The sequence below is a fragment of the Podarcis muralis genome, chromosome 1, assembly GCF_964188315.1.
Source record: "Podarcis muralis chromosome 1, rPodMur119.hap1.1, whole genome shotgun sequence".
Classification (NCBI taxonomy): Eukaryota; Metazoa; Chordata; class Lepidosauria; order Squamata; family Lacertidae; genus Podarcis; species Podarcis muralis.
In genome coordinates, this window is record NC_135655.1 from 75,132,473 (window position 1) to 75,148,962 (window position 16,490).

At 43.7% G+C, this 16,490-nt stretch overlaps 1 protein-coding gene and 1 long non-coding RNA gene across 3 annotated transcripts in view; one reads left to right on the top strand and one right to left on the bottom strand.

Annotated features, from left to right (window-relative positions):
- Positions 1-1,951: 1,951 nt before the first annotated feature.
- On the bottom strand, positions 1,952-16,453 carry LOC114599429 (uncharacterized). Its single transcript, XR_013393624.1, has 4 exons — positions 16,315-16,453; positions 5,446-5,550; positions 4,365-4,500; positions 1,952-2,271 (listed from the first exon to the last, which is right to left on the bottom strand). It is a non-coding gene; the product is annotated as an uncharacterized LOC114599429 (long non-coding RNA).
- TOLLIP (toll interacting protein) overlaps positions 15,591-16,490 on the top strand; it is a 46,491-nt gene continuing 45,591 nt past the window's right edge. The window contains exon 1 of one of the 2 annotated variants that reach the window (XM_028734639.2): positions 15,591-16,153. In XM_028734639.2, coding sequence (XP_028590472.1) covers positions 16,121-16,153 — 33 coding nt within the window. In that variant the 5' untranslated portion in view covers positions 15,591-16,120. The remainder of the gene's footprint in view (positions 16,154-16,490) is intronic. The other variant, XM_028734649.2, reaches the window with a different exon arrangement.

Genomic DNA, 16,490 nt, shown 5'->3' on the forward strand with positions numbered 1-16,490 from the left:
CAAATGTGTTTCGTAAGTGCTTTCAGAGCACATTGGCAGATTTAAAATCAACTGAAATAAATAGATAGCATTTTGCGACAGGCAAATAAAAATCCTAAAGATCAACATGGCAACCAGCCAAGTGGCAGCCAAGTTGAAGCTTCAGAATGGTATCTGACATTTATGTGTAAAGCAGATACACAAAGCCTGCCAGGCAGAGGCCTGTAGATAAACAGAAAACTGAATAAACAAGATACAGAAAATGAAAACTTTACCGTAGGGAAGGGACAAGACTGATACGCCATTGGTTTGCTTATATGAGGCAATGTAGCCTTGGAGTTTAGTAACAGTAAGCAATAATAATAATAAATTAAAATCCTGCAACTTACAGTAGTTCCTTTCAGGCATATGGTCATGAGAAGATTGTCCTCCATGAAGTAAACAGAGAGAAGAATCATAAAAAAAAATTAAAAATGCCCAGATTACAATGACCAATGAAACTATGAAATTCATTGCCATAGGATGTTTCTGTTGGTGACTAGGATGGAAAAGAGGATTAGGTACACATGGGAAATGGTTCTTTTTGAAGCTTTAGGCTGCGGCAAACAGACATTGAAAGGCAATATACTGTTGAGACTGGGGAATGGCAATAGGCTACAGCTGAATTGTCATGACCTGCATGTAAAAACTTCCTTGTAACTTTTGGTTAGTCACTGTTGAGAGAGAGAATACCAAGCTAGATGGACCATTGACCACAGACTGATGCTTATTTAGTTCTAACACATGTTTTTCAGTTTGGGAACAATTCATAAGGATTCGAGAAAGTAAGCAGACAGATCATTTCAGACAACATGGAGTCGTTTCCAGAATTTCTCCAAAAAGCATCATATGAATAAGCTAAGCGGGATCTGCATCCTTTTCTGAATGTCTCCAATAAATAGTGACTAGCATTTAAAATATGCAGAAAGTTTTTACCCACAATCACAGGTTATTAGTATGCATGTCTGAATGCTGTTACCATAGAACAGAAATGGGAACGGCGAAGGTTTGCCTTTGGGTTTTATTTTGTATATTCTGTAGTCAGCATAAAAAATGTAGATGTAGGATATGCAAAAATCAGTCAAGGTGCTGCTTGTGGAAAAGCTCATATACTTTCCTCTTTATTTTTTCGTGCACCTGTGCATACTAAGGCAGGTTGGTGGAGTTGCAGGGGATTCTGAGCAGCAGCAGGACCACAGGGGGAGGAGAGGGAGAGTTTGCCCTTTTGCCCCACACATAGTCTCAAGCTGCTGTTTGCATCAGGAGCCAAAAGCCTCCATTGATCTCCCCATGCAAGTTGTAGAACCTTCAGGGGTTTTTTTTTAATTGAAAAATGGCAAGAGGGGAAAGGGTTGATCTCTCCCTTCTCTTGCAGTCCCATTGCAGCTTTGACTCCACTATAGCTGCTATTTGCAGTTTTTAAAACAAACATTCCTATTAGTCCTATTTGCACAATTAACAACACATGTAGTCTGACCCTTACATTGCTGTGAATACCTCAGTTCTTGTTCATGCCCAGTACATGACAAAACAGCTGTAATGTCGCTCAGCTTCATAAAGGACCACATCGCAGTGTACAATCCAAGATGTGTTTTCATTTCCACAGCAGAAATATGAAATACTGAAGCCAACAGTGGGATGGGGCCAAGATGATTATCAGAAGCTGAATCCCTTCAAAGTGCCTGTTTCTGCCTGATGGCCCACACCCATGCAGAATCAGTCTCTTGACCCTTCCTCCAGATCCAATGAAAATGTGCATGTCCTGTCTTGCATGAGGCCAGCATGCACTGAAGATCCACGAACTGTAGACACATACACACAACTGAGTTATCAAGCAGCAGTCCATTAAAAAAAATTATTTCCCTCCTTTTCTCTCTGTGTATAGGTGTGTGTGTGTGTGTGTGTGTGTGTGTGTGTGTGTGTGTGTACACACACAGCCATCAAGCACTTCGTTTGCTCAGGTTCCTAAACAAGACATTTCACCCTGAAAAGGACAATCATCTAAAAATGGGGTGCTCTCCTCTAAACACTTGGTATGTTTTCCCCTAGCTTTTCTCATGTCAATTGCTCTATAGCTACAATATGGCAAAATGCCCTCTTACTGGAAAACAGCCAATAGGTGTACAAAGAACAGCTTGGAACTTCAAGTAACATGTTACCTCTGTTGAGCATTGTTGAACACTGTTGAAATCAGTGTTACTGCTTTCAGTCACGCCAGTAGGGGGGAAAAGTGCCCCAGAAAACATCCCTTACCTGAAAATTTACATAAACATGTTACCATAGAGACACCCCCTCGAGCTTTGAGCTTCCTTTAAAACTAGTCACTGTTCTTCAAAAGTCTCCCCTCCCCCTCCCCCGCCCCCATGCCCCTGACAACCTGTCAGACCCAGGAGGAATAGCCCAGTGGTAAGCTGGAAATAGGGGGAAAAAACCTGGTACTTCAGACCAATTATGCTGTACTGTATCGTTTAAAACTAAATATTTTTCCAAGGGGAATTTTTGGACTGGGGTCTTTAAGACGACAGGGTTTTAAGGCTGACAAATGTGCTAGCGTGTCAATGTGGTAATGAAGTTAGTTCTGCACCGAGTGCAGCATGAAAAACAGAAAATTTCCTTGCAAGGTTTGTGATTAAACATCTAACAGAAAATAATGATTTGCTTGAAGGCACTCAAGCACCAAAAACAGTGAGGTGACGGGAGGGAGAGAGAAACAGGATGTGGTAGGGGGGTGGGGTGGGTGGAACCTGCTGAATGTCACTATTGGGAGCTTCTATTATCTTAAAATCTCTTTAATATTCACTGTTAATTATAAAAACTAATAGCTATAAAATTGGAGTACCCAATGGGGGAATGTATGACATTCAAGTGGCAGAACCTCCTCCCCAGCCCCAGCCCCCCACTTCCATTCCTACTGCCTGACTTTCCACTTCACACATGAAATTGATAGGAGCTGATTTGCATGTCTATCCTGTTACTGCAGGGAGAGGAAAGGATTAGCTAAATTATAGGGGATAAACACAGTTTCACTGCATAAAAGCAAAGACTACTTGTAATGAACCAGAGTCAAAAGAATAATGTTGACTTTGCTTGAGAGAGAGAAATGTATTTTTTCACAGAGTTAATGAGAACAAGACGTTGGAATTACCCTCCATTTAAATTTCATCAATTCACCAAAAGGACAATTTCCAAAGGGTTTTGCTATTTATTTGGTGACTACCCTGCTCTGTCTCAAGGGCCCAGAGCTAGAATACTGTGGCGCTTTTTGAGAGGTCAAGAAAAATACTTCAGATGTCTAGCTGGCATAGGAACATCAGAACCACCTGCTGGATCAGGCCAATGACCCATCTAGTCCAGGATCCTGTTGTCACAGTGCCCAACCAGGTGCTTATGGGAAACCAGCAAATAGGACCCCAGCACAAGAGAACTCTCCCCTCCTGAGGTATCCAGCAACTGATAATCAGAAGTATTACTGCGTCTGACTATGGAGGCAGAACATAGCCCTCATGGCTACTAGCCATTGACAAACTATTCCCCCATGAATCTGTCTAATCCTCTTTCAAAGCCAATGAAGTTGGTTGCCATCATTGCCTCCTGCAGGTACATAGTACTGTGTGAAAAAAAATGCTTTCTTTTATCTGTCCTGAATGTAACACACTAACAGCACCATTATTTTAATCAGATGTCATTTTTGCTGTTGCTAAAATTGGAAAACAATGCATCTCACAAGTAGGGTGTTTTTGTTTTTTAAGTCACCTTGGTATTGTTCCTATTAATCCAGCATGTTTTAAACACATTGCAACGAAAACAAAGACCCCCCAATGTGTTCAGCTGGATATGATTGCCACCTGAAATTATGTGTAAAGAGCTCCTTTCCCATAGAAGCTGGTCTGAGATGCTGGCGTGAACTTGATTCACATTGAAATAACTTTCATTTTAAGACTGCCCATGCAATGAAGATGTAGTCCTGAAATAAATAATGATTCTGCTATAACGTTCAATTTTGTCTCTATTGAGCTGCTCAACCAGGTGTTGAAACCCAATAGAATTTTCTTTTCTCCCTTTGAAAAGCTATTCCAAGTGCTGCATGACTGAAGAATGGCCGCTTATTAACTGCTCAGCAGTGCTTTCCACTCTTCTGCTGCAGTCTCCAGCAATTGTCAGAACACCAGTTCTGCCAATATTAATCTAGTCCAATCACTAACTATGACAGTGTGGTACACAATTATGGAGACAGGGAGGGATGCGTGCCGTTTGGTCTAATGTCTGTTTTATAAATTGAAGCCTGGAATCTATTTATCTGTTTGGCAAAACAAGCAGAGTAATCTTTATTATTGCTTTATACTTACTATGCCTTGCCTCCATGAACCTGACTTTAGAAATGGATAGCAGCCATTCTTCTTCTTCCATCTTCCCTTTTGTTCCAAACCATGGATCTGTGACAGATATAAAGGCATAGCCCACCAGCGTGAACAGAACCACTGTCTTTCGGGAGTAAAGCAAACATTTATTTTTATTTATTTTTTTAAAAAACACTGCTTAATACATCGATATTACACCATATTTGAATATGGTCATTGGTTATCATCTCTCCTCTCAGTTCCCTTGATCAGGATACAATACTTCTGTTGATATAGCCTGGAATAGCATTACCTATTTTTACTGCTGTATCATACTATTGACTCACTTGTGGCCTTGTAAGAACCCTAGATCCTTTTCACATGTACTACTGGCAAGCCAGGTGTCCCCCATCTTTTATTTGTGAAATTGGCTCTTCCTGCCTAAGGGTAGAACCTTACATTTGTCCCTATTGAAATTCATTTTTTTAAAAAAAAATAGTTTGGGCCCAGGTTTTCAATCTGTGAAGGTCATCTTGAATCCCGATTCTGTCTTCTGTGGCAATAGCTATCCCTCCCAGTTTGATATCATCTGCAATTTTCATGAGCATCCCCTCAAATCCTTCACACAAGTCATTTATAAAGACATTGAACAACAACAAGCTCATGGCAGAACTATGCAGCACCCCCCTTGTACCTTTTTCCAGGATGACAAGGAAGTATTATTGAGTACTCTTTGGCTCCAGTTGTCAATATAAGTATTTCTAAAGTGCTGGGGGATCTTTTCAAGAAAGGTGCAACTGAAGAGCAGATATTCCACTCTGTTTCACCTGGAATTTACATTTTATTTTTTTCTTCTCTGTAACTTTACTTGAGAACGTTGCAAGAATGGGAAACACAATTGCTGGAATTTCTGTGTAGGTTTCTGCATGCGGGTCCTACATCCTATGAAATGAGAGGAAGAGTGGCTTCATAGTAACCCAAGAGCAATTTCTCATTTCTCTTCTATATTTTCTATGGATTTTGCTTGAAATTCTCCACGAGAAAAGATCTGCTAATTCCAGCCCTCAAAAATTCACTTATGGAGATGCACCTGAACCTTCTGCTGATATTGCTATGTGGTATCTAGATGGCTCTTTCTTTTGTTGGCAGCAAGTCCAAGGGCAAGGAACAGCATCCAGTGAAGTGTTCTATGGTTCTGTAGGAGACAAAACACATAACATTCTAAGTAAGGAGATATATTGCACTTCTTCAACTTGCTTTACTTTGTGCTGCATGAACAGTAGACATTCTGCTGGCCTGGTGTGTATTTCATTCCTCTTACTTCTCTGCTGCCCTGTCTGAACACACATTTCACAGCTGTGTTTCACTTAGCCTTTGCACTGAAACAGTAGGTCAACTTTGAGGAGCTCTGAAAGGGCATTTTTCTGTCTCCGCTTTCTTCACAAGCTCCATGGTACAGGTATGGATTTAAGAGGGTGCAAAAGCCCAAGACTCCCTGGGGCTGCTTCTCAGCAGAAGTAAACGGTGCATTTCATTTAAGGGATGAAAGGCTTGTTGAAAGAGGAAAGTCTTCAACAGGTACCAAAAAGTAGAGAAATCTAAAGGGTCCATGGAAGGAGGTACCTTGCAACATCTTCCCCTAGGCTTTATCTGAAATGCAAGGAGCTGGGAAAGATAATAAGCTTCTGAGATCTGCACCCTTGCTGGTTTTGTTTTTCAACGGAAGCTCTTCCCTTTAAAGAGTACACTCTTATTATTCACCTAATGATTTATTTAAAAGTAAAAATACTCTAGAAAAATGTTAACAAAAAGCTTCTGTGTCTCCCTGTACTTGTAGAAAAGCCCAGCCAAGGACTTAATAGGGTTTTCAGGAAGTTCAGGACCCCATTAAACCTACAGAGTGCAAACAACTGGAGAGATTATTTAAATAAGGAAAGAACACTCACAAAATATTTGTTCACCTCCAAAGTAAGGTGAGCCCAACAAAAACCTTGCACCTTACCCATGAGAACATCACTGAAATGTTCCCTCCCTTTTGATATTTTCCCAATGCATTTTTAAAAATTGGTAGAAAATGTTCAGATAAAATGTGGAACAATTTTTGGCACAGTATTAGTTTTGTCAGCAGGATAGGTACATAAAGATCTTGGTGCAGCCATGACCGCTTCTAGATTGTGCTGCTAAGGTCTCTACAGGTAACTGAACAGAAGAACCTGTGCTCTAACAAGCTACTGGCCCATTAGAATCAAGTGCCCTGAAATACCAACTTATACAGACCTATTTCAATAATGAAATATCCTTACATACTATTTGCGATAGGAAAAAGTGTTGGATTAATGCAACAACTCGTTTTTGTTACTGGCACTTGCAATCACTCATGGTAGTCAGACTGGGAGTAGAAATTATCATGCTAACAAATTATCATGCAAAAATTATGCATTAAATTAGGGAGGGGAATGAAAGCAAAGGCTGAAGGAAGAACAAACGCAGGAACTCAAATTATGGAATGGGGAGGGGAAATCCTAGTGTCTAAATTTTTATTACAAAACAAATTTGATTTATAGCCATTTTAGACACCTTAACTGCTTCTCCAAGCCGCTTTTGAAAATTACATCCATATGTTACCATAGTGGATTTTTAAGACTTCTGTTCTCTCACCTTTCCCATGGCTTCAATTTTCACTTTAATTACCAGATTTAGTATGAATTCATCAGATGCCTTTGTTCACCAGTGACTTCTACTTTTAGAAATAGTCCACCTGGGAAAATAGTAACACCTGTCACTCCCATTAATAACTACTTGCTGTTTCATGAACCGCTGAGCCAGTGGCAATGGCAACCTTCCTGCCCCACTCCTCCCACCTCATATCATTGGCTGCTAATGGAAAAGCTGGGGAAACACAAAATGTGATGAGTCCAGTGCTGGGGGTACACAGTACTGGCACCTCCCCCCTCCAAATGTTAAAAGTGTGGCACTTACTGTAAATACTTCATGGTGAATACCAACGCCTTTTTCTCTTAAAAAACAACACTGGCTATGACATCACAGTCCATGTTCCTTAAGCACTACTAGAACGAGGCAGGTCCACTCATCTCTATTAATGTTTTAGCCACCTCCAGTGACTTGGGGGTACCAAGATAACATAGAGCCTACATGTAGCCTGTGCTATGTGGATTTTTGGTATTGTTGTTTTTCTGTGGGATTGACTCTGAACTGTGAGTTTATGTGGTTTGCATGCTCATTACATTGATATAAAAGTGATCACAAAGTGTTTCTCTCCACTCCCAAATCACCTCTTCTAAGCTAAAATAAGCAACTCCCTCTCCAGGCTACAATCATGATGATACCTCTCAAACTTTACATATTTTTTCTTTAAAAAACGAGTTCATATCAACTGGTAGGTGATATTCTTGTACTTAGCATTGTTAAGTTTAATGAGCTGAATATATGCATTGCTTTGCTTGAAATGTGGCAAAAACAAGCACATAACTTCAATGCTTTGTCTCCTCAGCATGGAAAAAAGCATCATCATCATCAGTAAATAACCTACAATTGAAGAGCTGGAAACTTTGCTAAACTTTAAGAGTAGGATACCTCCAGAGAGTAAACAACTAATCAGGCTATATTTGAATAATTTTAAAAATTGGTTTTCATTTTTACTTTGTGTAAGAGGCCTAATATCTGCACATACAAATTACATAGATGCATGTTCAAATAAATAAATAGATTTTGGAGGAACCCAGGAGAGGCTTTTCAGTCTGAGGCATTCTGTAAATCTGACCTGTACTGGATGTGCTGCTGCTGCTTTAGATCTCCTTGGTTTTCTGTATTGAGATTTATGATTACTCATATGCTGACTTCTTTATAACTGTATTTGATTGGATTCAGTTTTGTACACAGTTTTGTACCCTGCAACCAACAACCTATACTTGTTGGTTTGTGCTGTTTATTGCTAATACTTACATTAAGAGAAAATAAATTATTTGAATTTTACTTCAATCTAGTCACATATGATTAGATTGCTGCTGCTTGATGCAATCTCAGAAATAAAGAATTCTGAATGCTTCCAGCAGTGTACATCCTTCCAGCTAAGAAACAGCAATAACAATGAAAATTAAAGCAGGGTTTTAAAAAAAATAAGGTCTAGATCAGGAATGCAGTACTGCAGCAGGATACATTTAACAATCCATGTAGCTTTCTAACTTCGTCCCACAGACCTATGTGGACAGGCTGCATTGCATCAGTATTGACCCCAGCAACAAGGTGCAATCCTAAGCATGTTTAATCAGAAGTCCCTCTGGGGCGGAGGTACTTCTGATTACATGTAAAAGATAACAGTGACTTCAAAAAGGAATGGGAACTATTTACAACTTACTTGCAGAAACAACAAAAAGAAATGGATTCATTGGCAGGATTTGAATAAACTTTCACAATTTTATTGAGTTTAAACATGGAGGATGATATTGTAACAACACTTAATAGTATATATACATGCAGAATATAACAAACAATGTAACAAACCAGAAGAGGAAGCTGAGGGAAGTCGGGTGGGGAGGGAGAAGATTGTAAAGGTAATGATAAGGTAGGATTGGATATTGGCATGTGATATATGGAATTTGCAATTATAAAACTGTAATAAAAATTTATTTAAAAATAATAATAATCAGAAGTCCCTCTGAGTTCAATAGGAATTGTTCCCAGGTTTGGAGCCTTCTATGGTTCTGGAGCCCTATGGTGACATCTGATGCAGCACAACCAGGTATCCGCTTATACATGAGGACTTCACTCCTTGCCCTCTGCAACCCAAAATCTGCTCTGAATTTTAGGGGTATGCGGGAGGCAGGACAGGGGGAAAGAGAAACCAGAAGCCCTGTTGGGCAAGCCGATTTCTGTTGCACAGGTATCACTAGAAGTCACTGTTGTACCCTCCCTAGCCGAAGCCCACAACTTAGAAGAGGGTACTTTAATTCTAATCACCCATCCGTAATAATAATAATAATAATAATAATAATAATAATAATAATAATATAGTGTCCTTCACCCACAGATCCCTTGGTTGTTCACAACAGAAAAATACAAAATCCATAATTAAACAAAGACAAATCAATAACCCCCCCTCCAACAAACACATTTAAAAAGCCATAGAATGTTAATCAGCCAAATGCCTGGTTGAAATGTTGTCATCTGGCACCTAAAAATATGTAATGAAGGTGCCAGGTGACCCTCCCTAGGAAAGAACATTCTGCAAACGGGAACCCGCCATAGAAAAGACCAGTTCTTGTGCTGTCACCCTGCAGACCGCTTGTGGAGGGAGCTCATGAAGAAGGGCCTCAGGTGATGACCGCAGGGTCCAGGTTGGTTCATATGGGGAGAGGCAGTCTGTGAGGTATTGCAGCACCTTTTGCTTGGTAAAGGCTCTATCCACCCCACTGGGTTCCCATTGCCTTACAGAGTTACCAGCTCTGGGCTTTCAATACCCCAATCAGTCTTCTAACCAGTGTTTTTCTTCTAGGGAAAAAAGTGCCATGAAGTTGTTACAGTAAGTGCCATACTTTTAATCAGTGCGCTGCTGCTGCTGCTTCTTTTAAAAAGGTGCCGGTACTGTGTACCATTGAGGACCCCCAGGAAAAAAAGCACTGCTTCCAACTACTGGTATTCCGCTGCCAGCTTCAAATCTCCATTGAGCCATGGACCTCATTGTGTGATCTTAAGTGCGTAATTATCCTTTCAGAGGAACCCTCCTCACAGAATTGATGTGAGGATAAAATGGATAGTAGGGAATAACTCTTTATTTAACACTGAGCTCCTGTGAGGGATGGTGGTATATGAATGTCAAAGGTAATAAGATAAGGCTGCAATTCTATGCACATCTTCCCAGGAGTAAAACAAATTGAACGCAGTGGGGTTGGCGATTCAGTAAAGATGAAGCCAAGCCATAGGACTGTGCTGCAAGCAGATACCAAAAAACCTTTGCTGATATTCAGTATGCACTTTCCTTAACCAAGCTGTTAGGGGATTTAGTTGCAAGACCTGGCAAGCAGACAATAACTCAATGTCCAGAAAGCTACACAGGAGGATTCAAGAACTAGTTCTGTTACAGTTAATTTTATAGTGATGATCTGCATTGTCAATTCTGCTTCAGCATATTAAATGCCGGAAACAAAGATTGTAATCAGAATTATCCAGAGCCACAACTAACAGGTTTTCTTTTCTTTTGCCACAGAGCCAAAATTTGTTTTTCATGTCACAAATTTGTTTTCTAGGTTTGTCTTTCAGCATTTCAGTTTTATCTTAACAGCATGTAAGTACACAAGTATCCATGCTGCCAAATACAATCTTGGACTAACCACCACTACTTCTTGAGATTTCCCCTCTATGAGAAGAAATTCCTAGGAGAAATCTACTCCAGGCCTTCAGTGCAAGCAACCAGCAAATTTGCTCTAAATCAAGCACAGCCTTGCAGAAACAGCCTGGAGATTCTTGGATAACTGTTAACATCAAATGAGGACATGCTTGCAGCCTACTGCCCCCTTCTGGCTCTGCTCAGAAACAAAACCACTCTGGCATACTACAGTACTGATTTGCATTAGCACTCAAAGATCAAGGCAACAAACAGCGGGATATATAACCATTTGGTTAAACAAACCCTATGTTCACTTGTCTGAATTGAATTCTATTTTGTTGACATTTGGTGGCCTTTGTTTTCAAATTGCCCTACTAGAATCTAGTAGATGCTATCTTCCACACTCTATGAATTGCATCCATTTATAATCAATGTATTTATTGGAGCCAGCATGATAACTCTGAGCTGCCATACCTTCATACATGCATTACAATAGTGCATAAAAATATCTGTTATAAATTTAGAAAGCTCCTAATTGCACTATTCTATTTCCAGCTGTTGGGATCTGCAGCACGAATTTTAATTAATGACTAAATTAATGCTGCAGATATTAGCAGCAGGAAGCAGCTACATTATTCAAATAGACTTTGAAATGATCAGATTTTTATCTCCCAGAACAGCACTCAGATTAATATGAAAGTTGTCTCTGTTCTGTTGAAGAGACCAGAATTACACAAGAGGCTAGAGGAGGTCAGATGCTAAATATTTAAAAAGCAGGCTGAACTTGCAGCAACTACCATTTGATGCAGACTCCTCTTTAGTGATGGCACAAATTGCTCTTCCTCTATACAAGGACCAACTGCCGCTTCCTTCAGAAAATCAGAATATGTTCCAAGACTTCAAAGGCCAATTCTCATGCACATGTACGTTACTTCAGCTCAGTTTGACCCAGCATGTAAGCCTGCAGGAAGAAACCATTGGCAATGCTTTCCAGCTTGTGCAAAATATGCCTTGGTCTACAAATTGAGCAAAATGTGGTAAAATTCTAGAATGGACAGTACCTCTTTAAACTAAAGAATGCTATATTGGAATGCTACCTTCAAAAACCACACTGCCCTTTGTCAGGGAGCAAAGATCTAGCCCATGTCAGCTTCCTACATGTAAATATTTATTACTACTACTCAAGAGGCGTAGCTAGGGGGAGGGGGGCACTGGCCGCCACACTGTGGAGGGCTGCATTTACCGCGGGGCCTGCAGGCACCCGAGCCAGGCGTCTCTCCTGGGAGTGACACAGTGGCTCAGGTGCCTGCAGGTTCAGTGCTGCCTAAAGCAGCAGCATGGGGCTTGCATCTGCCCACTGCCTCTTCCTCAGCCACCCTACAGCTGAGGGGGAGGTGGCGGCAAGTCTCCGCACAGCATGCCCTGCCCCAACTCACCCCTCCCCTGGGTGCAGGGTGTGCGCAACGCCCAGGACACCCAAGCGGCTAGCCACGCTGCTGCTACTACAGTGGTACCTCTAGTTACGAACTTAATTTGTTCCGGAGGTCCGTTCTTAACCTGAAACTAGAGGCGCGCTTTCACTAATGGGGCCTCTTGCTGCCGCTGCGCCACCAGCACACGATTTCCGTTCTCATCCTGGGGCAAAGTTCTCAATTCGAGGTAACTCTTCCAGGTTAGTGGAGTAACCTGAGACGTTTGTAACTTGAGGTACCACTGTACTGCCATATAGAAGAACATTCAAAAATACGATTCTCCTCTAGTACAAGTCCTGCTTGTAGGCTTCCCACAGACATCTGCCTGGCCACCATGAGAACAGCATGCTGGATTAGTTGGGCCTTTGTTCTGATCCAGTTGGGCTCTTCTTATGTAAAGTGGTAATGGCTATTCTACCACTTAGGAACTCTTATCACTTAATTCTTCTGCACATGTAGATGCAGACCACATACCATGAGAGGTATATGCACATGAAGCTGCTAACTTTGCTCAAACTCTCCACCTCCTTTGTGATCAATAGATTATAGCACACCACACTGCATGCAAAGCCTTCATAGAGACAGAAGAAGCAGGTAGCAAAGTAAAATGTTATCATCCCCCTTCCCATCTGCTGGTGCATCTCTGGTAGGACAGGACCCTTCTCCATTCAGCTACCACTACCCTGTAAGGAAGAAGCAGCTAATGAGACAAAATGTCACCATCACTATATAGTTAAATAGGACAGTTAAAAACCACACACTTCTATTTTTTTTAAAATGATTGATTTTTAAATAAACATGTAAGCCACTCTTGGAGCTGTGTCACCTAAAGGTCAAAGGAAATGCTTTAGATAAATAAAATACACCACACAATGTGGCTCCTGTCCCACTGACTCAGATGAATGTATGAACCGCTTTGATTAAAATATTATAACTTATATGAAACTGGTGCCTCTACTGGCTTTCATACTTGTGACTCATTGACTGATGTTATAAGCCCTATTTGGGCATTCTTTGTTCCTCTGTAGAACAAGGAGTGAGGCCTTGCTAAGTATTCCTTGGCATTACATGTGTTCCTCTGCAGCAAGGGAGCCTTCATTGATTGAAGGCAACACTGATCACATTTACCCAGCCTTTAGGAAGGTATTGGAAATCACCCATTAATGTAACACTTCCTACTTGGGATACCTCATTGATTTTATTCTCCATCTCAAGTACCCCCTGCACTTAATTAATTTTGATACTGATACTACCACTGAGTGATTCTATGAAGGAGTCTACACCTCTGAAAATTTCTAATTTGTTGGACGTCTATGCCCTCTTTGTTATACAGAGCAACGTGACTTCCAAAATGCTTTCCTTTGATTGGGAACTTCTCCTTGCAGTTGATTCCAGTAGCTCCACGTGCAAAAGAACATGTACCTACCAACCCTATACTTGATGTCACATCAGCTGTGGGGCAGATGAGCAAGGTTTGAGGAAAACAGTCCCATGGGCCCAAATGGGACCCATATCTGGGCCTAACTAAGCCCATAGGGTGGAAGTTACCCCTTTATAGTGTTTGTACAGAAAGATAACCATGACCCACTGGTTCTCTCCACCAGGTTGGATATATGTTCATTATATCTATGCTCTCCTTTAAAACTAAGCACTCCAGCTCAGCCATTTGGTCCAGAAGGCTCCAGCATTAGTATATAAACAGTGTCTCTCACCATGTGTTTTACCCGAGGGACCTTTAGCCTCTTTGAATTCTCCCCCTCGACTTCCATTGCATAGTTCTAACCCTCTCCAGTTTGGACAATCATAAACATCATAAACATCATAAACGATTGGACTACATCACCTGTAGACTCCTTTCTAAAACTCTAAATATGCATAGAATTGCACTGTTAACCATGTCCAAAACAACATTGGCTTTCTATCACACGCACAGTGGTGCCTCGCAAGACGAAATTAATTCGTTCCGCAAGTCTCTTCGTCTTGCGAGTTTTTCGTCTTGCGATGCATGGTTTCCCATAGGAATGCATTGAAAATCAATTAATGCGTTCCTATGGAAACCGCCTTCAGACCAGGTCCGGGGACAGTCTGTCCCCCGACCTCTTCTGAAGGCTGGGGGGGGGGGGACAGACAAGGGCTTTTCTTCCCACCCCCAGCATTTTAAAAAACCTCGGGACAGCAGAGGACTTCTCCGCTGTCCGGGGCGATCTTAAAATGCTGGTGGGCGGCATTTTAAAATCGCCCCGGGACAGCGGAGGACTTCTCCGCTGTCCAGGGCGATTTAAAAGCCCCTGGGAAGGCAGGCAGGGGGGACAAAGGACCTCTTCTGAAGGCGGGCGGGGGGCGAAAGTCTTTGCTCCCCCCCCGCCTTCAAAAGCTGTCCTGGACAGGCTTTGCGGACCTCTCTGCACGCCGCCCGGCTTCGGTGTTCCCGCCCCGCCGCCCGGCTTCGGAGCATCGTTCCGAAGCCGGGCGGCGGGGGGAGGTGTTCCCGCCCCGCCGCCCGGCTTCGGAGCATCGTTCCGAAGCCGGGCGGCGGGAGGAGGTGTTCCCGCCCCGCTGCCCGGCTTCGGAGGAGCCTTCCGAAGCCCAGCGGCGGCGGGAGGAGGTGTCCCCGCCCCGCCGCCAGGCTTCGGAGGAGGTCCGAGGACAGTGGGGAAGACGCGCTGCCCTGGAGATTTCCCTATGGGCTGTCGTCTTGCGAAGCAAGCCCATAGGGAAATTCGTTTTGCGAAGCGCCTCCAAAACGGAAAACCCTTTCGTCTAGCGGGTTTTCCGTCTTGCGAGGCGTTCGTCTTGCGGGGCACCACTGTATTACCACTTCTTCCTTTATCATGTGCTAATATTGCTACTTCTGGCCATTTATTCCCCAGCCCAACTAGTTTTATGGTAAACTCTTTAGATAGTGTGTTTTTCCCCTCTCCTGCACAGGAGCAGATGAACCAGCCATGCAGTATAATTAGTGTTCTGGCCCATTCACTTGTGAGATTAGCGTGAGAGCTGAACGAAGCTATCATATTCCTGTACACTGTAGATGCAGGGAGAGAGAGAGAGAGAGTGTGTGTGCGCGCGCGCCCCGCCCCCCCCCCCCAGCTTCTCTCTTGAGCACGAGCTCTGCGAAAAGACGTTTGCAAAAAAAGTTTGGGGTGGAATAGTGCCAGCTGTCTTTAGTTGTGGGAAGTTTCGGGGGTGGGTTATATTCACACACACACAGGTACCCCTCACTTAGTGTGAAGCGATAGGGGCCAGAATTCTACCATCTCACTTTCCTGCGCGCGCAGGAAGACAAGCGACGACGGATGAAAGGTCGCGCGACCCTTCCGCTAGGACTAACGCGGCCCCGCCCACCCGCACTCAGCCAGCCAATCAGGAGGTGCACGGGCGCGGTTGCGTCAACGGGTTCAGTGAAGCGAGAAGCCCTTAGCTTAAAGTCCGCTGTGGTGGGAAAAGGCGGTGCCTTTTTAATGGGCGGGGCGGGGCTAGTGACGTTAATAACGGCCCATTAAAGCAAAACGTTTCTAAAATATTCAGCCGCCCCTGCGGAGCCGTTTCTGTCATTCGGCACATCCTCGGCAACGGGCCCCAGATACTAAACAAATCCGTCTGGGCGCGCACGCGCCTTAGACGGCAGCAGACTCAGGGATTCCCACCGTGTGCGGCGAAAAGGGGATGAGAGGATAAAGGATGCGAGGCGAGCGACGGCGGCAGTTTGAGAACGGAACCTCCTCCGGCCTGCGCCTGCGCGTGATCACGTAACGGTTCTTACGGCGGCGTCTACTGAGGGTGAGGGGCGGGGTGGGATCCTCCAGGCGCACGCGCAGTACCGGATAGCGGTGGACTGGGGGCGTGGCCAGACGGTAAGGAAGGGGGAATCAGCTGACTCTGCCGCGTCGGATTGAGGGACGTTTCATCGGCGGAAGGAGGGACGACCACCCCGGTTTGAGGGAGGTGCCATGGCGACCACTGTTAGCACTCAGAGGGGCCCGGTGAGTACTGGCCGCTGCTGTGACTGACGAAGCGTCCCCTGGGGCCCCGTCCCGCTCCCCGCTCCTGACTCCGGGACCTTCTCCTCGAGGGTGTGGCGGGGGGGGTCCGAGGGGGCGCTCCTATTTGCCCCACGGAGGATTAGGCCGACGGTTTCGTTTACCTGCGTGGGCCGAGAGGGCCCCCTCAGCTCCCTTCATCTTCGGCCCCTCCAGGGCGGAGGGATGGGGCGGACCATGTGTCCGCTTCATTTCCCTCCGCCCGGCCGCTCCTTGTGACACGCGCGAAAATGGTCTTGCCCCGTCGTCATGCCTCTTTCCTCACTCTTTCCCTCCTCTT